The sequence below is a fragment of the Cibotium barometz genome, chromosome 45, assembly GCF_041138505.1.
Source record: "Cibotium barometz isolate CiBa-2024 chromosome 45, ASM4113850v1, whole genome shotgun sequence".
Classification (NCBI taxonomy): Eukaryota; Viridiplantae; Streptophyta; class Polypodiopsida; order Cyatheales; family Cibotiaceae; genus Cibotium; species Cibotium barometz.
Window position 1 is genome coordinate 21,079,383 of NC_141090.1, and position 26,182 is coordinate 21,105,564.

The 26,182-nt window shown below is 45.8% G+C and overlaps 1 protein-coding gene across 1 annotated transcript in view; it reads left to right on the forward strand.

Moving 5' to 3' along the window:
• EMB3142 (nuclear pore complex protein (DUF3414)) overlaps positions 1–26,182 on the forward strand; it is a 96,242-nt gene that overhangs the window by 22,823 nt on the left and 47,237 nt on the right. Inside the window, exon 2 of the mRNA XM_086783137.1 lies at positions 8,337–8,432. Coding sequence (XP_086639263.1) covers positions 8,337–8,432 — 96 coding nt within the window. The remainder of the gene's footprint in view (positions 1–8,336; positions 8,433–26,182) is intronic.

Consider the following 26,182-nt stretch of genomic DNA (forward strand, 5'->3'; position numbering starts at 1 on the left):
CCCATGGAGCATTGTATTTGTCAAATACTCCCAATAAATATATCATATATTGACGAGGGGTCGGCCCGTTTCGGCCCCAGTGCTGGTGTCCATCTATCTCATTTCATTTCATTTCAATTTCAAGTTGTTGTTAAGTTGTCCATTTCAAATTGTGATATTAAGTTGTGCTATTACGCGTGTGGGTGTCCAACGGAGTCTATTCCCACTTGACGGGATCGGTTTCACACTTGTAGGGAGTGTTCACACACTGAAGCTCATAATATCCAACACATACATCAATGCCAGAGTGACCAAGGTGTCAAATAGCCACATTTTGGTCCTCGGCTCCTTTTCTTTTGGTCTTTGTTGTTATGAGCCCCCTTACTGTGGGTAGACGACTGCTGCTAAGGCTTAGGAGTAGATTGTACCAGCTTAGGCTTACCGCCGTTCAGACTTACATTTAGGAAACTTGAGCCTCAAACTTATGCACGGGCACTGACCCTTGCTCAAAATCAGGAACCACCCTGATTGAGTTTGTAAAACTCGTCCTCAAGATTGGTCATATATTGTGGTGGAAGAAAACGGGCTTTGAGGGCAGCCATGAAAGTAGCCCAATCAAATTGGAATTGGCCTGTGATGGGGTTTGTGTGAAGTTGTGACGAGTGCTGCCACCGAGTAACAACTTTCCCTGTGAGAGTTGGGGTGCTGCCGCATGGACTTTATCTTGTGGATCTGTAATTTTAGCTAAAGGGAATTGATGAATAAATTGAGAATCAACAGCATGATATCCCTTCATACTTACTAAAATTTGGAGAGATTCATATGACAGTGGTGGTAGGGGCGGTGGAGGACGAGATATTCTGAGCCGTCTTGGAGAGGGATGCTAAAATCTGTGCCATCATCTGTTGATGCTGGATTTGCATACCCTCCGGAGTCTTTGCTGGTGAAACTCTCGGTCGGCGGCTTCTCGACGGCGTCGGTCTTCCTCATATTTGCGTTCGTTTTTTCTTCTTTGTTCCGAAGAACATATGTGCCAGATCTGAGATGCCTTCTTTGGGCTTCTCTTTTTGTCTGGCAAGCTGCATCTTCAGAGTTTATTTGCTCCATCATTATTGTAAGGAGCTCTTCTGTGCTTGGCGGAAGCATACTTTCTCTTGGTGCGTCGCTTGTGGAAGCTTTGTGCCTCCATAACTTCTTGCTAGCTTTCTTCTTGATGTGATTTCTCCCGACATGGTGGAGGCTTGGGTGTTCTTTCCGGACCGCAGCTTTACCATCCACTGGATGCTCTCACTTCTTTAGGTAGCCGAGTTGGGTCACCAACCTGATGCTCTGATACCAATGTTACATGCACTGAGGTTGATCGTGGTAACGCACAATAGGGCCTTCTGTATACCTTTATGTGGTGAGATCTTTAGCATCCAATTCACATAGTAAAGAAAGAGAAGATAATAAAAGTGAAGTAGATGGCACAGTATTGGGTCCCAATTACCCACTGAAAAGCCCCCCCCCCCCATTCCCCTTCCCCTTGCAAGCAGGAGTATTTGCTTATATTAATTCTTTGGAGAATGCTGTACGATGCCTGAGAACAAGCGATATGACTGCCCAACGCAAGGACGAGGAAGACCGTATGTCGGCTGAGTATCCACCCATCCGAGGCACTGCAAAAGACTCGGGCCACTTATGGAAGTCGAGATAGCTGTAGGACTGGCACTGCAAATATGCTGGCTGAATGTTGAAGAAGTGCTCCAATGATTCCTTGGAGAGAGTAGGATGACTATCTGATGCTTGAACTGCTGATATCTTTGCTGAATTACTGAATGATTAATGAGGGATGCTTGCGCCTGTTTATATATGTTTCTGGGCTGCTGGTCGACCAGGAGAAGGCTGTCAGCCATGGCTAGAAGGGCTCATCTTGGGCTGCGTTTGGGCCCTGCAATGTTAGAACAGGGGGTCTCCAAGTGTCACCTTGGGCAAAAAATTGCCAAAACTAGCATTAAATGCTAGCGCTAACATTAAATGTTAGGCATAACATTTAATGCTGGTCGACTGAGTTCCTTTCACCCGACTTGCTGAGTTGGCCGACTGCTGCACATGTGCTTATATGCTGAAAAATAGCATTGAATACTGTTAAATGCTACGCATAACTTAGTTGCTGCCTTGCCTGCTGGCTGTTTGCACAAAACCCAAGACAGGCTGCAGACCATGTGCTATGGCTGCCCCTTTTGCTGGTCAACAAGGACATGCTGTCCTTGTATGCTGTCGGCTGCCTCATATAGAGGGTTAGGGCTGTCAACAGCCCTTGACCAAGCCTTTGATAGAGCCACCAGCCATGGGCTTGCCTTTGGCTCGGAGATTGACCTACGTAGCTCGTGCATGACTGTCCTTGGACTGAGGGCTCACAATGGGGTCACGGCGTTCGTACGACAAATATTCCTAAAGAAAAGGTACTACTTTTGTATAAAATGTTGCACTGATGATCATGCTAGTGTGTCATTGTGTACACTAGTGCAGGGTGCACGTGACAAAATATTTTATCTTGCCATCCTGTATGTACAATGGCACATTACCTATTTCCATATACCTTGGTTTTTTCCTTTTTTACATATTGCTAAACCACTCGGGTCCTCACTTTGGGATCGTGCCATGCAGATGGGACATCGTTGACATAGCTCGATCGAATTATATACTTTCTCTCATTAGATGATATTTTATCTTCATTTGCCATGTATTGAATCCATTCCTATCAAACTTATCCAAATGCATAGAATGAGATGCCATTATGAGAGTGAGGGAAGGTCTTACCACTTGGTTTGTGAACCCAAGGGTAGTGTCATATCCCTAGTACAAGAATGCTTTAATTCCCCTGACCATACATATGCATGTTTGTACTCAAGAAATTTTTAAAAAAACTAAAGATTTTGCATAATGATAATAATAAGGTTTTGATTTAGGTTTAACAATCTTCTTTTTAGGTTTAGAGATAGGCTTCACTTGCAGTTGTTCCTTTGGTGAAGCATCTTGAATCAAATAGCTCACTGGTTTGCAGAATTATACCTTGACTTGGAGAGGCTTGTTTAGGTTTAAAAAGACGAAACAATATGAGAATAACCACATATAATGATGTAGCAACTCCCAAAGGTATCCTTGATTCATTGAATCAATCAAGCAACTATCACATCATTCAATCGTGTACTTCACTCTCTCTAAGAGCTTTGTTCTCTCTCTTCTCTTTGTATCCTTCTTCACACACACACCTATGACATGAAGATCTTTCAATCACCATAGCACAGCACTGTACCTGCAAATCCTAGTTGCAGCTGCCTTCATCATTTGGTATTAGAGCATGATTAGCCTGCCTGTATGCCGGCTTCTACAGCTCATCGCTTGCAGCTACCCCGTTAGCATCGTCGTCGATTGCACATTGCTGCTGTTGGCTTGCTGCCAACACCACGCTTCTCAACTCTGTCGCCTTGCCGCGTGCATTGTCCGGTCTACGTAGCTTGACCGTGAAACTCGCGGCGGCGGGTGCCCAGGGGACTAGGGCCTTTGACACACTTGTTGATACCATCAATGCATATTAAAACACTTAAACATGGCCATAGCCTTAACACATATCCATCATCACCCTTAACACATATCCATCATCACTTTGCATAAAACATAAAAGCTGGACAAAACATCCACAAATGTTGAAAATGGAGCTTGCACACGTGACACCGCATAGAGGCCGGAATGGGCGGACCCCCCCCCCCCCCCCTTGGAGTATTTTATTACCCAAGGAGAAAATCATGTACAAGCTTTGAGGGCCTTACTCTCCCCACAGGAGATGCCGGATTATCCATATACAAATGCCATAACACAACCCAACACGAGGCAACCAAACCGGAACATAGGCTGTAGAAATAGCGAGCCAACAATATAATCCATATAGCTCCGTGTGGGTATTGATTCTTCCCCAAAAACCACGGGTCTTCATGCAATAGAAAGGGTACAACAAGTACAACTCTCCATTCAGCCGGTATAGCAAGTACAATGGTTGGTACAGCTAGTACAGTGGCTGGTACAGCAGGTATAACAAGTACAAAAGCTGGTACAGTCGGTACAATGGGTGGTACAACAAGTACAGAAGTTGGTACACTTAGTACAAGGATTGGTACAGTAGGTACATCAGGTACAGTGGTTGGTACAACCGGTACGGTGGTTGGTACAACAGGTACAGCAAGTACAAAAGCTGGTACAGCTGGTACAATGGGTGGCACAGCAAGTACAGAAGCTGGTACAGCCAATACAAAGGGATGGTACAACAAGTACAGCAAGTACAAATGCTGGTACAACAAGTACAATGGCTAGAAATTATAATAAATGATTAAATACCCTTGTCTTCAGTATTTCTTCGTGATGGAAGCCTCCAAAACAGTCCCCAACAGTGGGTATTCTTCATGGGCAGCCTTCAAGAGAGAGAGAAAGAGAGTAGCCATCATTAGGGCAGTCTATAACGGTGGTAGAGGCTAGTGTGCAGCAAGAGAGTCTCCATTAATGAAGAGAGAGGGCTCCCATGAGCTAAAATGGCAAGAGAAGGCTTCGATGACAAGTGGAGAGCCACACAATAGCTGAAGTGACAAGTGTGAGGCCACTTGTCTCACTTTGATCCACTTTCTAACAAATGTCAGGCCACTTGTCTCACTTTGGTCCACCTCCTTGCCAGATGTCCCAATCTAAGAGATGGATCCTTCCATAAACTTTATCTCTAAAAATATCCCAACTGGTAGACATTCTGTCATAGGCACTTTGCCAACTCTTGGTATCTGCTCAATTCCAGATGTAATGACGCGAACAGAATTTCCAGCGGAGTCGGGCCAAAAATAGCAACTCTCCTAATTTTAGGAGTGTCGTCCTTTGTATTGTAGGATAATCCCCCATTCCCAAAGCTTGTACTTTCCAAATATTTAAACATCCTGGAGTCCACCAGACCCCTTTCAGACTGGGAAATGTCCTGGCTGGTGACATCCTCCCCAGCTTCTTAAAAGTTGTCCGCAACTTTAAGCTTTAAGCCATATATTCAAGATATAATCATGTCCCATCGATTGGGCGAGACGAGACAGTCTTAAAAATCCAATATAACTGAAGAATCCATGTCCCAAAGAAATGGGCGAGACTAAATAAGTCTCCATAATACCAATATCAAAATCATGTCCCAAGATAAATGGGCGAGACAAAAACAGTCCCATAAGTCCAGATATCATAATCATGTCCCAAGATAAATGGGCGAGACAAATCAGTCCCATAAGTCCAGATATCATAATCCATGTCCCAAGTAAATGGGCGAGACAAAACAGTCCCATAAGTCCAGATATCATAATCCATGTCCCAAGTAAATGGGTGAGACAAAATAAGTCACATGCCAACAAGAGATCGGTCCACATGACCCTTGGCATAGACATAAGTCTCGTCATGTCCACTTTACCACTTGCACTCCGTGTTGGTACTCTGACCACACACCTTGGATGAGAGGTGGGCTCAAGTAACAAGATAAAACAATCACTCGTAGGCATAGATAACCTGGTGTTCCATAAGCATTTCTGCTACACATAGTTTATAGGCATTTCGGCTACCAACTCACAGTACCCTCTCAAGTGCCCATGTTTCCTTCCATCTGCTCTCTATTGTTCCACCCACACAAACAATCTTCAAGAGAGCACGTAGGACAAGAGAACACTACACAGGGTATGTTGTGCTTGTCACTACCCTTTGAAGTGCCCATGTTCCCTTCCATCTGCTCTCTATTGTTCCACCCTCACATGGTAGAAACAATCTTCAAGAGAGCATGTAAGACAAGAGAATACTACACAGGGTATATGAATCATGAGTTTCATAAGTCCAATGCATCCCAAATAAAGGGAGCCAAAAAGAATAATCAATCCCAGTAAAAGGGAGCCATAAACATAATCCATAAACCTGAGGATGGATCCAAATCCCTAGACAAGAAGTCCAGGAATCCATAGAGCTGTATACCATAATCCTTGTATACCATAACTCTTACCACATACTCCGTGCTATCCACACACCTTGGAGTAGAGGTGGACTTTATCCATAAAAGCATCATATCCATGAGATATCCAAAGATTTCTTCTCTATAAACTCGGACAGATTCGTCCATAGAAATTGCTTGTGAAGCCCAATATCTATATAAATCTCGTCCAAGAAAGAAATCTCCATGGATATAATCCATCCCAATAAAGGTAGCCATGAAAAGAATTCATCCCATTAAAGGGAGCCATAAACAATGTTTCCCTGAAACCATCTCAAGGCAAACAACAACACCTTTCTCCTTGCATAGTTATACAAGGGTTAGTGAACATCAAAAACACTTCATAGTAAATAGCCAAAGCACCAACTTTGCAAACTCAAAGTATACTTAGCTTTTCTTTGCGAGGTTGGTCATGAAGCCAAAAGAAATATCTCGTCACCATATCCTTAAGATTTCCTGAGATATATCTCCATATAGCTTGCCTGTAAGCTTGATAATATAATCCACAATATCCATATGGAAAGAGTGCTAAACGTGTGCACATAAAGCCAACTTCACACTTCCACGATAAAATTCTGTGAATTCATAAATCCTTAGATCAACATGCTGTCTACTGCTCATGCTCTTGCTTCATAAGCTATGAAGCGGCTGGCCATGCTTAACAGCAATGATGGTAAGTGTGGTCCCCACTTGAGATCTTTTCTCTTCCTTATTGATAGAAGGAAGCCTCCGCTTCCAAGAAAGCCTATGCTCTGATACCAATGAAACTCGCGGCGGGTGCCCAGGGGACTAGGGCCTTTGACACACTTGTTGATACCATCAATGCATATTAAAACACTTAAACATGGCCATAGCCTTAACACATATCCATCATCACCCTTAACACATCCATCATCACTTTGCATAAAACATAAAAGCTGGACAAAACATCCACAAATGTTGAAAATGGAGCTTGCACACGTGACACCGCATAGAGGCCGGAATGGGCCGACACCCCCCCCCCCCCCTTGGAGTATTTTATCACCCAAGGAGAATAATATCATGTACAAGCTTTGAGGGTCTTACTCTCCCCACAGGAGATGCCGGATTATCCATATACAAATGCCATAACACAGCCCAACACGAGGCAACCAAGCCGGAACATAGGCTGTAGAAATAGCGAGCCAACAATATAATCCATATACCTCCGTGTGGGTATTGATTCTTCCCCAAAAACCACGGGTCTTCATGCAATAGAAAGGGTACAACAAGTACAACTCTCCATTCAGCCGGTATAGCAGGTACAATGGTTGGTACAGCCGACACAGTGGCTCGTACAGTAGGTACAGCAAGTATAGAAGCTGGTACAGTCGGTACAATGGGTGGTACAACAAGTACAGAAGCTGGTACACTTAGTACAAGGACTGGTACAGTAGGTACAACAGGTACAGTAGCTGGTACAGCCGGTACGGTGGTTGGTACAGCAGGTACAGCAAGTACAAAAGCTGGTATAGCCGGTACAATGGGTGGCACAGCAAGTACAGAAGCTGGTACAGCCAGTACAAAGGGATGGTACAACAAGTACATCAAGTACAAATGTTGGTACAACAAGTACAATGGCTAGAAATCATAATAAATGATTAAATACCCTTGCCTTCAGTATTTCTTGGCGATGGAAGCCTCCAAAACAATCCCCAACAGCGGGTATTCTTCATGGGCAGCCTTCAAGAGAGAGACACGCCTCTGTACATTTAATTAATAAACAGAACAATGCTTTCATGAAAACTTTGTGTGTGTGTGTGTGTGTGTGTGAGCAGCCCCCAAGAGGGTTGATATTGTTCTGCTAGTGTGTGAGTACACTTTTATAAGTGGATAAGGTAAGTGTGTCATGTGTTATCCAATTATTCGACACACACACACACACACACACACACACACACACACACACACAAACAGGGGTTCACACGCACGAGGTGGAAACACACGAGGCTCCGAATCCCAACACCTCAAGGAGCTTAAGAATCTCCTTCATTGTGTGGAGGCCGTCATGATCATAGGTGAGCTTGGCTTTTCTGTGGCTATGTAGGAATCCATGTTGTTGTGGGCTTCCTTGAGATTTTCTTGAAATCTATTCCACTTTTCTGAGCGGGTTGTTTTTGATGAGATGTTTGTTGTAGGCTGGTTTTCTGTGAGATTGCAGGTTACCCATGGTTCCTTCCATTCGAGAGAGAGCGAGAAAAGAAAGAAAGTTATATTAATGTCTTCAAAGGCACAAAGGGTCTATGAGACCAAGGTGATGTGTACATGAGTGGTGTTAAATCTAAGTTCCATTTTTTCTCATTTTTTGCAGCCTCCAAGTGCGAGTGATCGAGCTCAGGTGCTAGCAAAGGAAGTTCGGTTGCGCGATGGTCCTCCAACACCATTAGATGACCAAGATGTGCAGATTGTAAGTATATGTGGATGGCCAATTTGATCGAATGTATTTTTTTCATCGTCAAAGACAACCTTATGCCAATGTGTGCACACATTGTAAGAACACTGTACACGTTTAGTTTTAAAATGCTTCTATTGTCAACATGTTGTCAACAGTTAAGTATTGCCATGGATACTTTTTGAGTTTATCTTGAGGATTTGTTAATATTCTTTCTCCTATTTTATTTGTTCAAGCGTGTCACTAAAGCTCGATGAAGGGCGGAGGCACCTGGGTCATGGTTCTCTAGGTATCCAATTAGTGGGAATCCTGATTTTGAGAAGCCACTCGCTTCTAATCCTTTGTGTCCCATCTTGCAAAAGATCGGATTATACTCAGCTAAGGAGTCAGGGAATCCTCCCTCAAGTAGTGACTCCTACAACATCATTTCTAGAATGGTCTTTTCACTCTACTCACACCTCTGAACATCCGTGTCTCGTAGCTCTTTCACGATTATCAAGACTAGCTTTAGGTAGGTCCTCTAACTGAATGAGTTCCTCATTTGGTTCTAGACAAATAGCTTTAGGTAGGTCCTCTAACTGAATGAGTTCCTTATTTGGCTCTTTCACGATTATCAAGACTAGCTTTAGGTAAAAGATATATTAAGCGTCTACAAAAGACCTGAAGGGCCTATGAGACCATGAATAGTATAGAGTGCCATGGAAAACTAAAAAAGAACGTGAAAACTGAAAATGGAAACTTGACTCTAAAAGTCTCCTGATGGCAAATGTGGCTATGAAGAGGGCATGTCATGTCGTTGAAGAATCTCATGGACCTCTCTCTGTGTGGTAGAGATCCTCGGTGCTTTGGGTCTGGGGCGCCTAGCACGTAGGATGGAGTAGGCATGCTGCCCACTTAGGACTCCTCTGGGACACGAATATGGCCGATGTGTACGGCTGGTAAAAGCTGATGTCAATGCGGTAGTGGCGGCACGGGTGGCTGATGTGGATGCTCGTGCCGTGAAGAAATCAGTGATGGATCTTTGGGCAACGTCTTGTATGGGTTGGCATTCTCTTAGCATGTCCTTTCAATACTCCGTCTCTATGTCGCTTAAGCTCTATCAGGTACATCCTGAGACCTCTTTGGTCCTCATACTACATCACCCATGCCAGTGGCCCAAAACCCTCTTGGAAGAGGCAGTGAAATCTCCCTATTTCTCATAATATGCTGGGCATCGAGATCTCATCTATGTAGAGTCAAAAGAGGGTCGGAGATAGTGGGCATCCTTTTTTCACTCTGATGATGCTAGAGATCTTCTCAGAGATAGAGACCTTCTCAGAGAGTCCTCCTGGGCATCTCACCTTGCCAATAAGTGACTCATATAAGGCAATGATAGCCTAGATCATGTCAGACGAGACCTCGAGATGTTGTAAGCACTATAGGAGACGGGCCCGAGACACTGTATTAGAAGCTTTGTGGAGGGCCACAAAGCAGCAACATGGTCGGTAGCGGCCATCTGCTTTGGCCTGCTCGATGATAGCCCGAAGCGTAAATATGTGATCCAGCATCATGTTGCCGGAGAATCTCATGGATCTGTCTCTGTGTGGTGGAGATCCTTGGTGCTCTGGGTTGGGGGCGCCTCCCATGCAGGATGAAGTAAGCCTTGCCCATAGGACTCCTTTGGGATTTGGCCCATGTATACGGCTGGTATGAGCTGATATTGACGTGGCAATGTCGGTGCGGGTGACTGATGTGGATGCTCATGCCATGAAGAAATTAGTGATGGACCTTTGGGCAACGTCTTGTATGGGCTAGCATTGTCTCTTAGCATGTCCTCTCAATACTCTGTCCCTATGTCGTCTAATCTATATCAGGTACATCCCGAGACATCTCTGGTCCTCAGATGCATCACCTATGTTAGTAGCCCGAAACGCTCGTGGGGGAAGAGGCAGCAAAATCTCCCCCATATCTCATAATACGTGACGGGGGACAAGGTAGACCTAATCTACTGGATATTCCAAAACATGAATATGTACGATAATCTTGCATTTTGACCTAGATCCGGTTCATGTGTGCTAATCTACGTGTATACAAAAGCTTGTTGATTTCACAGCTTGGTCATGCTCTCTAGATGCTCGTCTTTGTGCCTAAAGCTTCCTCGGGCTGCCTTTATGCGGGGGTTCTTGCCAACACCTAAAAAATGCTTGAGAGATTTGTAAGATATCTGCCTTTCCATGCCCTTTGACCTTCCTTATATAGGAAGAGAATGGAAAGTCGTCTTCAGGTGGGTTTGAACATAATAATGTCCAAAAAGTCATATTTGGCTTCCAAACTGTGCCCAAAAGGTGTCCTATCCATGGGCCTATTGTGTGGGGCCCGGGCACTTCTGGGTGCTTGTAGGGCCTTAAAATCAGGTCCAAATCTACCCCTAAATCTGCCCATATACCTACTAGCAAGGATAATCATGTCCATGAGCATCGGGATCGACGGATGCACATGACATATGCTGGGCATCTGAACATATAGTGAGCCTTGTCCTCTACCTTCCCTATGGTGCATACTTCACATATCCGCTCCTTTCGTGGGATGTTCTCAGCTCTCCCAGTCTCTACTCGGACTCCGGAGAGGTGGTGGGAGGATACTTTGAGGTGACCAATCGGGATGTGCATAGCATGTGACATGTGGATCTGCTGCGTGCATCTTGGGATCTCAAAGAATCCATCCTTGCTGAGTCTCCCTGTAGAACTCACATTTCGTCCCTATCTCTGATGATGTGGGGGCTCTAGGTTGTACTAAAATGGGGGGAGATGATCCATCTACAATCCATGTGCATGAAACCGTTCAACCACCTGTCAATACCATACTTGCTTTGGCAAGGGTGGTGGCTGTCTTCTCCGCAAGACGGAGGGCAGTGTGGCCTCTCTCTCCTGCTCCCTTTCCCTCTCCCTCTCATGATGCAACTGCATAGAAGACTCTAGTGTTAGCCGAGGGAGACGGCGCTAGGCCGTGATGGGCAGGCAAGCAAGTGCGCAAGGAACCAAGGTGGGCATGTGCATTGTAACTTCCGGGGTGCCTCGGGGTTTTGCAAAACACTTGACCATTAATGCAATTAAACACTGAAATCAGCCACAACCTTAACACATATCCATCATCACTTTGCATAAAACATAAAAGCTAGACAAAACATCCACAAATGCTGAAAATGGAGCTTGCACATGTGACACCGCATAGAGGCCGGATTGGGCCGACCCTCCCCTTGGAGTATTTACCCAAGGAGAAAATATCATGTACAAGCTTTGAGGGCTTTACTCTCCCCACAAGAGATGCCGGATTATCCATATACAAATGCCATAATATAGCCCAACACGAGGCAACCATAAAATTCAGCCGGCACATAGCTGTAGAAATGCTGAGCCAACAATATAAACCATATACCTCCGTGTGGGTACTGATTCTTTCCCAAAAACCACGGGTCTTCATGCAATAGAGTTGGTATAGCAAGTACAACTCTCCATTCAGCTGGTACAAGAAGTACAATGGTTGGTACAGCATGTGCAATGGCTCGTACAGTATGTGCAATGGGTGGTATAGCAAGTACAAGGGTTGGTACAGTAGGTATAGTGGTTGGTACATTAGGTACAGTAAGTACAAGGGCTAGTACAACAGGTACAGTGGTTGGTACAATAGTTACAAGTACAAGGGCTGGTACAACAAGTACAGTGGCTAGAAATTATAATAAAATGATTAAATACCCTTGCCTTCAATGGAAGCCTCCAAAACAATCCCCAACAACCGGTATTCTTCATGGGCAGCCTTCAAGAGAGAGAGTAGCCATCATTAGGGCAGGCTGTAACGGTGGTAGAGGCTAGTGTATAACAAGAGAGCCTCCTTCAAATGAAGAGAGAGGGCTCCAATTTATAGATTTGGGCCTCCCATGAGCTAAAATGGCAAGAGAAGGCTATAATGACGTGTGAGGCCACTTGTCTCACTTTGATCCACTTTCTTGCCACATGTCCCAATCTAAGAGATGGGTTCTCCCATTATCTTTATCTCTAAAAAATATCCCAACTGGTAGACTATTTGTCATAGGTACTTTGGCAACTCTTGGTATCTGCTCAATTCCAGACGTAATGACACGAACAAAATTTCCATCAGAGTCGGGTCAAAAGTAGCAACTCTCCTAAATTTTAGGAGTGTGATCCTTTGTATTCAAAGATAATCCCCCATTCCCAAAGCTTGTTCTTTTCGAATATTTGGACGTCCTGGAGTCCATAGGATCCCTTTCATACTGGGAAACATCTAGGTTGGTGACATCTTCCTGACCTTTTTCAACTGTTGATGGCTTTTTCAACTGTTATAGCTCCCTTGTGGAAAAGCAAGGTTGTTCTCATCCAAAAGGATGAACCCAGATCTAGTCAAACTAGAGTCCTCAAATGAAGGCCATTTAGCCTTAAACAATGACTATATACCAATTAACTCCCAGGTGGACATCTATCGCACTATGCAGAGAAAGAGCTGGACTCAAGTCACATGTCAAAGTTATTGATCATATTAGTACTCACTAGTCACATCAATGAAGGATAACATTGGTTGTGGACCCTCTCGGAGTATTATCCAATCTCACGCAAGCCTTGCTTGAGTGGAACTCTCAGGTCAATATCCAGTCTCACAACCCCCTTCGCAAGAGAAATAGTATAACAAATACTGTAGATATAGCCAAGGTATGAGAAAGATAACTGAGTCAAAACAAATCCATTGCATAAAACAGCTCCACTTGGCCATATAGAGAATCCTTGATATTGAAAATTCATTTGGATAGAACATTCTTCCAATAGAATAATGCATAACATGTTGAATAATACTTTAGGATTTGGCTTTAAGCCCTTGTGATAACATTAATTCTGCATAGACATGCACAAGGAAAATAGCCAAAAAGATTATTCATTTATTGATTGGTCACACTAGTTGGTTATCCAAAACCAAAGATTTAAGCTACTTTCTAGACTACTAGATGAAGCTGAAAATTTTAAAAAGGATACAATATCTTGGATTTTATCTAAACCCATGTAGACATCCTCTCCAACTTCTTGAAAGTTGTCCGCAACTTTAAGTTTCGAGCCATATATCCGAGATATAAGCATGTCCCATCAAGTGGGAAGACGAGATAGTCTCAAAAATCTAATATAACTAAAAGAATCTATGTCCCAAATAAATGGGCGAGACTAAATAAGTCTCCATAATACCAATATCAAAATCATGTCCCAAAATAAATGGGCGAGACAAAATAGGCTCCCTAAGTCCAGATCATAATCATGTTTCTCTGACCATACTCTAAATCGAATCCAACTCCAAGGAGCAGTTACTCGTTCCCCAATCCCCGGTGACGTCAAACGCATGTTACTCTCCATTGGATTCCATGCAAACAAGGTGTCAGTCACATGACCCTTGGCGTAGACATAAGTCCCTTGCCAACCAGGCATCATGTCCACTCTACCACTTGCACTCCTTGTTGGTGCTCTGACCACACACCTTGGAGGAGAGGTGAGCTCAAGATCATGTTGGTCATGACCACTCCCGGCTAGTTCAGGTGTGAAGACAGCTTACTCACGGGCACTTTTTCCTTGTGACTGGACACAGGTTTTTTTTCCCGTGTGAACACACTTATGTGTGTTGGGCACTTTGCCCTAGGCTACTTTATGTTCTCACATTGTACTTTCATTATCATTATTGAGTACATCTTTTCTAGCACTCTTGAGCTTCACTTGTTTTCTCTCTCTTGCAGCTCCGTGTGTGTGTCTGTGTGCAGGCTTCTTCCCCCATACCCAACATTGGTATCAGATCATTAGGGTTAGGGTTTCTGAGCATTAGGGTTAGGGTTTCTTCCTGCATCCGCTTAGATCTGTCGCCACTCCTTCGCCTTGTCTGCTGGCCTGACTGCTCAATCTCTGGTCGAAAGAAGTCTGTAATCTGCCTCTGTAGGTGTCTCTCCCTCGCTGATCCCCTCCCTCTCAAGAGACTCTCTCTATGTCTACGTAGCTCCAGCAAGTATAATCCAAGGCATCTCTGATCCTGGTATCTCATGACTCTAGAAAGTGGTCCGAAACCCTCTCTGAACAGGCAGTGAAAGCGGCCTCGTATCTCGTGATATATTGGACAGTGACATGTGTAATGTAACTCTGTCTCTGGCTCCATCTGGCACAACTGACAAATCTTGGCCTCAGTTGGTACTCCTCTGAATCTGCCAGTCTCAATCTCTAGCTGGTGTGAGAATGTGCGCATCTGACCTATAGCACACCGTACCCCATGAGAAAGATGAGTATCCATGTAGCTGGGTCTAATCACAAACCCATCCTCCGTGAGTTGGAGAAGATGATCTCTATAGAAAGCCATCTTCGTACCAAGCTCGTGTGTCGGCTGTATCCATGTCCTCCTAGTGTCCAGCTGAGTCAAGTCCAACCTGATAAGTCTGGTAATCTTTGCCCGTGAGAGAGAGAGGGAGGGTGCATCCAGGGAGTACTGAAATGGAGATAGCCTGTCCATACTAAAGCCATATAGTTGGAACCAAGCTGTCATCTGTGCATACCAACATGATCCGTCTCCCTGTGATGCCAACTGTCGTGAAGACTCCAGGGCTAAGCTGTCAGAATACGCAGCGGAGATGATGACCAGATCTGGGAACACAAGAGCAAAAAACGCATGCAGAAAAAATACAGCACAAGAGAGAGAGAGAGATAGGCGTGTAACTCTGCTCTGATATACACAAGAAGATCCCGATATGATACAAATAGTGGTATGGGGTTGGGGGCCTATATATATGCCCCCACATCAGCAGTCGGCCTGCTGTAGGGCAGTCGACTGGACACAGGAACCTCCACGACTGGATAAACACAGTCGGCCAGCATCTGAATGGGTCGGCCAGCACTAGTAGAGACCCACGACTCATGCACTGCAGTCGGCCATGTCACAGATGCAATCGGCCAGGCTCAGGGTCCTCCTGCCACTACTAGACTGCCTCCCATGCCACAGAAAAATGGGAAAAATACGGGGAGTGAGGAAAAATGATAAAACATCTGATAAGGGCGGGCACACCCACAACAAAGGCCCTGGTGTATAAATCTAGACAGGAGATGACTTCTAACACCCCCTCTCAGCTCCTGGCTGTGTAACCAACCACAGGGAGCTGGGGTGCCGCTTGAGCAAATCCTGAGATAGCGACTTCGTGAAGAGGTCCACCGTAATATTCTCCGTGGAACAGAACTCCAGCAAGATGTCATCAGCAACGATCTGTTCACGAACAAAGTGCCACTGGATGACCATGGGTTCCTCCAGTGGAAGCCCAAACCTGCCATGCAACCTCTGCATCTTCACCACCTCACAAACAGCATCACAAACAGCCCGGTACTCTGCCTCTGTTCTCGACAAGGCAAAAGATGACTGTCTCCAACTGCTCCGTAAAACTGCTCCTGGGCCTGAAGTAGATCCCCTCTTGTCCGGATCTCCTCCCCAAACTGAGTCACTCCAATCGTGGAGCCGGACTCCATCCAACAATCCCCCTCTTGTGTACAAGAGTCCCTGATCCTTCGCATGCCGCAGAAACCACAAGAAACGCAATCCTGCCTCCCAAAGAGTCATCCGTAACCATGAGCTCAACCGCCTCAGGAAGCTCCCGTCCAATCTGGTGTCCATCAACCAGATCAATGAACCATACAGCTTCTGAGTCAAAAAGGCATCACACTGCTCACAAGGATCAACACCTGTTACGGTGCACAAACAAGTCCTGGAAACCTGATGAAACCTGTCAACCACCCCCTCTGACTCCGGAACCACAAAGCCTGGAGAAACCACCTCCTTCTGCAAGTAATCACCTGCCACCTGCCTGGCTTTCCGAAAGGTCCCCGTGGAAGGAACATCCTCAACTACTGGAAGTTCTATGTCCCGAATACTACGAGACATCAGAGCATAAGTGACCTGTTCAGCTTCCTCTGACTCACGAACACAAGAACTACCAACATCAGTACTGGAAAGTTCCTGCCAACTGCTGCCATCTACTGGCAAGCTATCCACCACCTGGTCTCGGAAAGCCCGCACCTGCAGCGTATCCACACTTAAGTGGCCATTACCAGACTGCCACTCATCACAATCCTGAGGACCTGGGAGAGAGAGTGCTTAAAGCCTGTAAACCCCATTCTCCACTCCACCTTCCCAAACCACTTGGCCTGTTGCTTTGTCTCGGAGAGCAACAAAATGCTCATCAAACTCCACCCGTACGCCAGTCTTGCAAACCTGATGCACTGACAACAGATGAAAACCAAGTGCCAAAACATACAACACCTGGGAGGAATGCTTCCCCCCTCTGCCATCGGGAACTATCTCCATCCTGCCCTCACTGTGAACTGGGATAGTGGACGTATCCCCAGTAAGAATACGACCAGAAAACCTGCAGAGATCCTGTGCCTGGAAGCACCACTATCGAGAATCCACTCCCGAGTATCCGTTGCGGAGAGTCCTCCAATCTCCTCCCTACCTAAAGAAAATGAAGCATCGGTGTCCATCACCTCCAGGTGCACAAAAGCCGGAGTCTTCATGATTGCTGCTGAGGAATCTTCACCCTTCTCGGTCTTCCGCTTGGGACACTGTCTCCAATAGTGGCCTTTCTCGCCACAATCATTACAGGTCCTCTCTGCCTTCAGTTTCTCGCGGTCAGCGTCGGACTTCTTCTCAGGAGACTTCTCCGATGAAGCCTTCCCTTTGCCCGAGTTATGGCCTTTCGACCGTTGGCCAGTTAAGGCCTCCGAACCTCCACCCCGAGGAGGGTTCGTGAATCGTTCCTCCTGGTCCAGGACCATGGGCACAAGCTCCTCTCACGTGATGGTGCTGAGCCTGCCACTGGTAATCAAAGAGGAGTAAAATGCTAAGTACGAAGAGGGCAAGTGTGACAGCAACGTGATGGCCATATCCTCTGATGATATCTCCTTCCCAGCTTGAAGAACTTCCTGCTGAAGAGCCTGCAGCTTGTTAATATGCTCCCGCATCGTCGACGACTTTGCAGGGCTCATAACCCGCATCTGTACTTCCAAGGAAATCCTCTTCATGGGCGATACCCTGTTGTAAAGTGAGGCCAAATGCTGCCATATACCTCTGGCTAGCGTCATGTGCTTTACATGATTGATTACCTGTGGTGTGCAGTTGAGGAAAATAAACGAACGGACCCTGGCGTTGACACGATCCCACATCTGTGTCTGGGCCTCCCGGTCCTTTCGGATCGACGGTAACTCCCCTTCCTCTACTTCCGGTCGTGGAACACCAACGACGAAATCGGCGAGGTCGTAAGACTCCAGAACGGATTCCATCATCACCTTCCATATGCCGTAGTTGCTCCCGTCCAACTGACGGTCCACCGGGAACATGGGGAGTGTAGGGATCTTCACATGTCTCTCGGCCATCTCAAACAGATCTGCCATAGCGGGGATGCACTCTGAAAAGGGTGGGTGGGTGGGAACAAAGAAGAACGAAAACCTGCAAGTGGCTGTCCAGCAAATCAGCCCGCCTTCCTCTTGCACCTTCTCTTCCCGATCAGCCCAAAACAGTCCACCAATCAGCCACAAAACAGTCCCCTCTTGCTCACACAAATCCCAAGACCTAACTAGAGCCTAGGGCTCTGATACCATGTCAGAATACGCAGCGCAGATGATGACCAGATCTGGGAACACAAGAGCAAAAAACGCATGTAGAAAAAATACAGCACAAGAGAGAGAGAGATATAGGCGTGTAACTCTGCTCTGATATACACAAGAAGATCCCGGTATGATACAAATAGTGGTATGGGGCTGGGGGCCTATATATATGCCCCCACATCAGCAGTCGGCCTGCTGTGGGGCAGCCGACTGGACACAGGAACCTCCACGACTGGATAAACACAGTCGGCCAGCATCTGAATGGGTCGGCCAGCACCAGTAGAGACCCACGACTCATGCACTGCAGTCGGCCATGTGACAGATGCAGTCGGCCAGGCTCAGGGTCCTCCTGCCACTACTAGACTGCCTCCCATGCTACAGAAAAATGGGAAAAATACGGGGAGCGAGGAAAAATGATAAAACACCTGTTAAGGGCGGGCACACCCACAACAAAGGCCCTGGTGTATAAATCTAGACAGGAGATGACTTCTAACATAAGCGAGCATATCTGTCTCTAGGGAGAGCCCAAGTGCTATGTATAAAGGAGACCTCGAGAAGAGAGAAATGAAATGAAATGTTATATTAACGTCTTCAAAAGGCCAAAGTGACCTATGAGACCAAAGTTACAACCATGTGACATCTGATACACTATCTGGAAAAGAAAAGAAAGGACTGAAGGTAAGTATCTAGCCCTACAATACATCAGTAGGGAGCATTCGGAAGCAACAACTAGGGAGAGTGGGAAGGTAATGCTACTAGTCAAAATGGGGTACATGAGTACATGGATACATGAATACATGAATATGGGGGAGTACAAAAGTGACAGTGAGTACAACAGTATATGGTTGGAGTGGTAATCATCCTAGGAGCTCTAGCATGGGTCTCTGCCGGATGGCCTGGATATCTGCCATAGTGAGATGCCTGGTCGGACGAGCCCGATGCCTTGCAATGATGCTCTGAATCCTCCGGTGTAGGCACCGTCTCTGATGTAAGGATCCGCGAACCCTCGGGCGTCTGGATCTGCCCAACTGGATAGCTTTCTCAACTAGAGTCCCATGGGGTGCCCACTGTTGGGCTGTCGACTGTGTGTCCTCCCGGGTAGTCCCTCTAAAGAAGTCAGTAATCTGTCTCTGTGTGGACTCCCTGCCAGTTGGGCGTCTGCTCCTCATAATGGACTCTTTGAGCTTGCGGATCTCCAGGAGATAAAAACCCAAGCATCGCTGATCACAATAGTCCATGACTCTAGCCAGTGATCCAAATCCCTCTCTGAAAAGGCAATGGTAGTGCCCTCGAATCTCATAATATGTTGTGCAGCGACAGATGTGCTGCTCCTCCGTCTCTGGCTCTATCCAACAAATCTGACATATCCTGTCCCCTGAAGGTATGCCTCTAAATGTTTGTCTCTATCTCTAACTGATGTGAAGAGGTGCGGATCTGCCCAATGGCGCACCTCAATCCATGAGACAAATGGGTATCCATGTAGCTCGGTCTAAGTATAAAGCCATCCTCAGTGGTGCGGAGAAGATGGTCTCTATAGAAAGCCATCTTCGTCCCTAACTCCTGTGAGGGCTCTAGCCATGTCCTCCTAGTGTCAAATTGAATGAGGTCCTGTCTGATGACTCTACTAATCTCAGAATGTGTCAAGGTGAGAGAGGGTGCCTCTAGAGAGTACTGGAAGGGTGGAAGTCTGTCTAAGCTGAACCCGTGGAGCTCAAACCAGGATGCTATCTGCGCATACCAACATGAAGTGTCTCCCTCCATGGCTAGCGGATGAGAGGACTCTAAAGCAAGTCGTGCATACTGGTGTCGGGGAAGCTCCCAGGTGCTATGAATGAAATGGGAGAATTAGGGTTAGGTTAATTCATGTGGGAGACATACACAGAGAGAACAAGGGGGAGAGAGAGAGAGAGAGAGAGTTGTGGGGATAAGTCAACTCATGAAGATATGAGTGTGTGACTCCCCTATCACACATGTATATTGCACTAGTACACATAGTGCACTTAGTACATAAAAAGTACTAAGTGTACTATGTACTATAACTTATGGGCTTGTACACACTATAAGGGTGGGCATAGGCCTTTACCCCAACAACCTCCCACTTAAAGGCAAAGTGCCCTTAAATGAAGGAAAAGAAAAATCAGCATGTACATGATAATATACAAGGCCATATCAAGGTTGAAACTGGCCTCATCCAATGCCCATCAAGTGTCTGCAATGAGCAAACCGCTCCGGAGGCAAACTCTTTGTCAACAGATCAGCCGGGTTGTCATCCGTATGAATCTTAACAAGCTGAATTTGCTTGTTCTCTATCACCTCTCTGATGAAGTGATACTTCACATCCACATGCTTCGTCTTTGCATGAAAGACAAGATTCTTTGCCAACTGGATGGCACTCTGACTATCACAATGCAACAATGGAATATCCCCTGTATAGCCCAAATCAACCACTAACCGAGATAGCCATAATGCCTCCTTGCAAGCCTCTGTGGCTGCAATATACTCGGCCTTTGTAGTAGATAAGGCAGTGCACTTCTGCATCCTGGATATCCATGACACAGCACCTCCTGTGAATGTAAACACATAACCGGTAGTACACTTCCGGTTATCTGGATGATCGGCATAATCCGAATCCGTATAACCATGCACTAATGCATCCTGTTTGCCAAAACATATGCACATATCCTGTGTGCCCTTCAGGTATCTCATGACACCTTTCACTGCTTCCCAATGCTTCTTGCCAGGGTTGGCCATGTATCTAGAAACCACTCCCACTGCAAATGCAATGTCCGGCCTAGTAGCAACCATGGCATACATGAGACTGCCACAAGCTGAAGCATACGGAATCTTGGCCATTTCAGCCCTGCCACTATCTGACTGTGGGCTGTCCATAGCACTGAGTTTCACATATGGAGGCAAAGGAGTACTAGTCTTCTTCCCCCCGTCCATATTGAACCTCTGCAAGACTTTGCCAATGTATTCCTTCTGAGACAAATACAACACATGCTGATTTCTGTCCCGAAGTATCCGCATACCCAAGATGTGATTTGCATCACCCAAATCCTTCATATCAAAGGTTTAATGCAGCCTCTGCTTCAAGGTATCCATCTCCTTACGAGATTTCCCGGCAATCAACATATCATCAACATACAAGATGAGGATCAATAGACTGCCATCCAAAGCTTTCTTGGTGTACAAGCAGTGATCTATGTCACTTCTCCTGAATTTCTGGGATTTCATGAATGTATCAAATTTATGATACCATTCCCTTGGTGCCTGTTTGAGCCCATAAAGACTCTTTTTCAGCTTGCATACAAGCTTCTCCTTTCCACTCACTGCATAACCCTCTGGCTGCTGCATATATATCTCCTCATGGAGATCACCGTGAAGAAAAGCAGTCTTCACATCCATCTGAATCAAATCCAGATCATCATGCGCAACCAAAGCTAACACAGCTCTAAGTGTGGTCATTTTGACCACTGGAGAGAAGTCTCATCAAAGTCCACACCATATTCCTGCTTGAAGCCCTTAGCCACTAACCTGGCTTTGTATCTTGGCTTTGCATCAGGTGCAACTTTGAGCCTGTAAACCCACTTGCATGGCAAAACCTTCTTGCCTGCAGGCAAATGCACCAACTTCCAAGTTCCATTTTTATGCAGAGAATCCATCTCTGACTTCATGGCACGCTCCCAAAGAGCCTTGTCTGCCCTCTGTAAGGCCTCCTTATAACATGAGGGCTCCCCACAGTCAGTGAGCATCAAGTAGTCAACCCCTAGAACAAACCTGTTAGGGGCTCTGGAGGGTCTAGTGGACCTCCGTACCCAATGACCATCATTTGCAGGTTGCTGTCCAGCCTGCATATCACCCATTGGTGGCTCCTGTTCCATGCCATAAGGCTGAAAAATCATGCCTGGTATCTCCTCTAACTGTGGTATATCCATAGGGATATCTTCTGCCATCTCTGGCTGTCCATTTGGACCATTTGCAGCACCATTTAAGGGCTGGTTTTCCTGCTGTAATGGCTGGTTTACAGCCCTTTGTTGTTGTCCATGATGTCCATCATCATCAAAGATGACTCTGCCAGGCTCCTGTTGCCTTGCAGGCTCCTTATACATGCATGTTTCATCAAAAATGACATCATTGCTGCGTATGATCTTTCTATTCATGGGATCCCAAAGTCTATACCCCATTTCACCTCTGTCACCATATCCTAGGAATATGCATTTGTGAGACTTAGGATCAAGTTTGGTGCGCATTTCCCTGCGTATGTGCACGTACGCAACGCAACCAAACACTCTCAAGTGCTTGTATGACGGAGGCTTCCCTGTCCATACTTCCTCTGGCACTTTCCCACCAAGCCTCGTGTTAGGTGACCTATTTATAAGGTGAACGGCTGTCATAACAGCTTCAGCCCAAAAACCATGAGGTAATGCAGCATGTGACAACATAGAACGGACCTTCTCCTGAATGGTCCTGTTCATCCTCTCTGCTGTCCCGTTTTGTGGAGGATCATAAGGAGTAGAGAGCTCCCTCTTGATGCCTTTAGCATCACAAAAGTCCTGAAACTGTTTGGACATGTACTCTCCACCATTGTCGGAACGCAAAGCTTTCAGTGTTTTGCCAGTTTGATTCTCAACAAGAGCAACAAACTTCTCAAACACTGAGAATGTATCACTCTTCAAACGAAGAGGATAAACCCACACCTTGCGTGTGGCATCATCTATAAAAGACACAAAGTATTTTGCCCCTCCCAAAGAAAGCTGAGGCATCTCACATACATCTGTATGCACAAGCTCTAACTGAGCATCTTTCTGTCCAAGAGCTTTCTTGTGGGGGCACTGTAGTTGCCTACCATATATACAATGCTCACAAAACTGAAAACTTGAAAGCTTTAGAGAAGGCAAGTAACCCAAACGAGACAATTGCTCCATTCCCTTGACACTCATGTGTCCCAACCGGCTATGCCACACAGAAATTTCCGGCAGCTCGGTTGCATTTACATTAGCATAATGACAAACACCTGCATGCATGAAATAAAGAGTGTCCACCTTAGAGCCTCTGGCAACAACCAGTGAGCCCTTACAAATCTTCCACTTTCCACGACCAAATGTGGTAACATAATCAGCATCATCAAGCTGTCCCGTAGAAAGCAGATTCTTCTTGATCTCAGGCACATGCCTGACATCATGGAGCATAAGCTGTGAGCCATCTGAAAACACAAGCCTCACATCACCTCTGCCAAGAATCTTGCATGCATGGTTATCACCCAAATAAACCACTCCTTCATTGCCAGCAGTATACTTGACAAACAAGTCTCTGCAACCTGTGACATGAAAGGAGGCACCTGAATCAATGATCCATGAGTGTATACCATGACCACCTGTAAGAAGTGAATGGGCATCAAGTGAAGACGTAAATAGGACCTCATCCTCACTGCCACCCACATGTGACACATTGATTTCTTCAATCTTGACTCCACTTTTGCTCTTTGGCTTTACATCTTTGGCTTCATCTTTCTCTTTGTCTTTGCCTTTTCCCTTTTCCTTTTGATCATTTTTCTATTTGTAGCATTGCTTTTTAATGTGTCCCTTCTTGCCACAATAATGGCATTCCAAATCCTTTTTGGAGCGAGACTTGCTCCTTTCCCTTTCTTGGCTTTTTCCCCTTTGCTGGGATCTCCCACGTGCATTCATTGCATTGGACTTTCCAACAGAGTTGTTTTTCCTGTTCATCTCTTCTTGAAGAAGAGCACCCTCAACATCTGCATATGACAGCATAGCATGCGAATTGCTAGTGGCTGTCCTGAATGTGTCCCAACTCTCTGGCAAAGTGCATAACAGAAAAGTGGCTTTGAACTCATCGTCCATTGCCAACTTTTGATTAATGACCTGGCTGACAATACCATTAAACTCATTTAGATGGGCTGTCATAGACGCCCCTTCCTTCATCTGAAGACCTATGAGTTTCTTCAACCAATACACTTTGCTTGAGGCACTTTGTTGGGCATACAAGTCCTGCAATCTCTGCCACATTCCCCAAGCTGTCTTCTCTTCACGAATGCTGAAAAGTAAAGAGTCTGACACAGACAACATGATAGTAGATCTTGCCAGCTCATCCATATCTTCCCACTCTTCAGCAGTAAGAGAAGCGGGCATTACACCCCTTTCTTTGATAGGCTTGTGCTACTTCTTTTGGAGCAACACATTATAGCACTGGGTTTGCCAAATATCATAGTTATGTGAGCCTTCAAGCTTTTTGATGTGAAGCAATGAAGAGCTCTCACCTGTGGTTGCCATAGCAATATGCAACCTGTCAATGCCTGACTCCCTGCAAACTGTGCAAACACTGCACCAAAAGCACACAAAGTGCTCACAGTTGTTCTCCCAAGCTTTATCTCCCACTGCGGAAGCAAGAATGCAACTTTTCTCCCACTTTATGTGATGAAATCACCAAAATCTGGTTGCTGCAGATTTAGGACAGCACCTTAAATGTGCTTTGTTGCCCTTCCAAAGTACTGTACAGCAGTACTAAATGCTCACCAATAATGTACCAAACCTGTACCGGCAAGTACAGCAGCTGAAATTGAGCCTTTTGGTCACTCAAAACAGTGTACAGCCATGCCAAAACTTGCACAAAGCTGTGCCAAATCTGTACCAGCAGGTACAATAGCAATAAATGCTCTCCTGGCTGTCCAAAAGAGTGAAAATCAGACTTTTACAGTCTCGTACACTGCATACAATAGTCCCGAATAGAAATTGGGCAAAAGCCCCTTGACTGCAAGCTGATTTTTGTGAGGATTCAAGGCATAAATGTCTTGCCTGCTGCTTTGCCAAGCTCAACAAGCATACGAACTTGAAAAGCCCCTTGAATTCAGATCAATTGCTGATCATACATGGTACATTGACGTACATGAAGGCATCCAAAGTCTTCGCGATGCTTCCCCCTGGCCACATATACATCCAATACATGAAAGCCCCTTGATTTACAGGCACATTGAGTGCTTGTAAGGCATCAACACATTATCCACAGCATCAAATGCGAGTGCCTGCATGCAAATCAATCCAATCGGCACAAAAGCCCCTTGATTTGCACTGCAATTTGCTGCAATTTTGCCCAAATGTGCGATTTCTCACATCATATAGCATGTATGAGTGCTTAATTGCACAATTACATCAAAAGCCCTAAATTTCGACATCCAATTTCCTGCAAATTGATCCTGATTGTGACCAATGTCACCCAATTTTGCCAATTTTGCTCAGAAATTGAGCAATTCGGCACCTGTACCTTCTCAATTGATGATTGTACTTGCTCAATTGCAAATCCCAAAAAAGATTGAAGCAGAATACCTTGATTTCTGATTTTTTGTTGCAGGAAAGGGGGGTGATGAATTTGGTGCTGCTGTATAGATGATGCTGCTGCTGGTGATGTTTGATTGCAGGTGCTCGTTGCTGATTGCAGACACGTTGATTGTGCTGTTGACGGCGCCACTGGTTGCTGTGCTACACAGTAGACGGCGCCTTAGAGAAGGTGACGTCTCACGGCTAGTGACACGCTTGCCCACGTTCGCCAACGTCTTCGCCCAACGCTCATGGGTTTTCGCTCGCCTGCCTTTGCCTAGCTGCCGCCGACTCAAGTAGCATAACCAAGGGACACGTAGGCACCAGTGACGAGGAGCGAAACCCACACGCGATGAGGTCCGCCCGCCAGCCGACGACCAAAGCCTTCGCCTTGCGTGTCTTCCCTTGTGGCCAGGCGCCTCGCCTTTAACGCTGCCTGGTTCTGGTACACAGCCTGTGTTCGCCTTTGCCTGCACTTCGCTGCCTTATGGTAGGTTCTCGCCTTCGCCGAGTAGCAGCGCTACAGCATCTGTGCAAGCAAATTGGGCGCCCACTACCTCATTCTGCCTCAGCAGTAAGTGCTGTCTCCGTTTCTCACAGGATCGGCCTCACTCACTCACTCCACGCCTTACAGAAATCTGATACAAAAAAGGGGAGGGAGGCGCTTCTTGCTCTGATACCAGTTGAAATGGGAGAATTAGGGTTAGGTTAATTCATGTGGGAGACATACACAGAGAGAACAAGGGAGAGAGAGAGAGAGAGAGTTGTGGGGATAAGT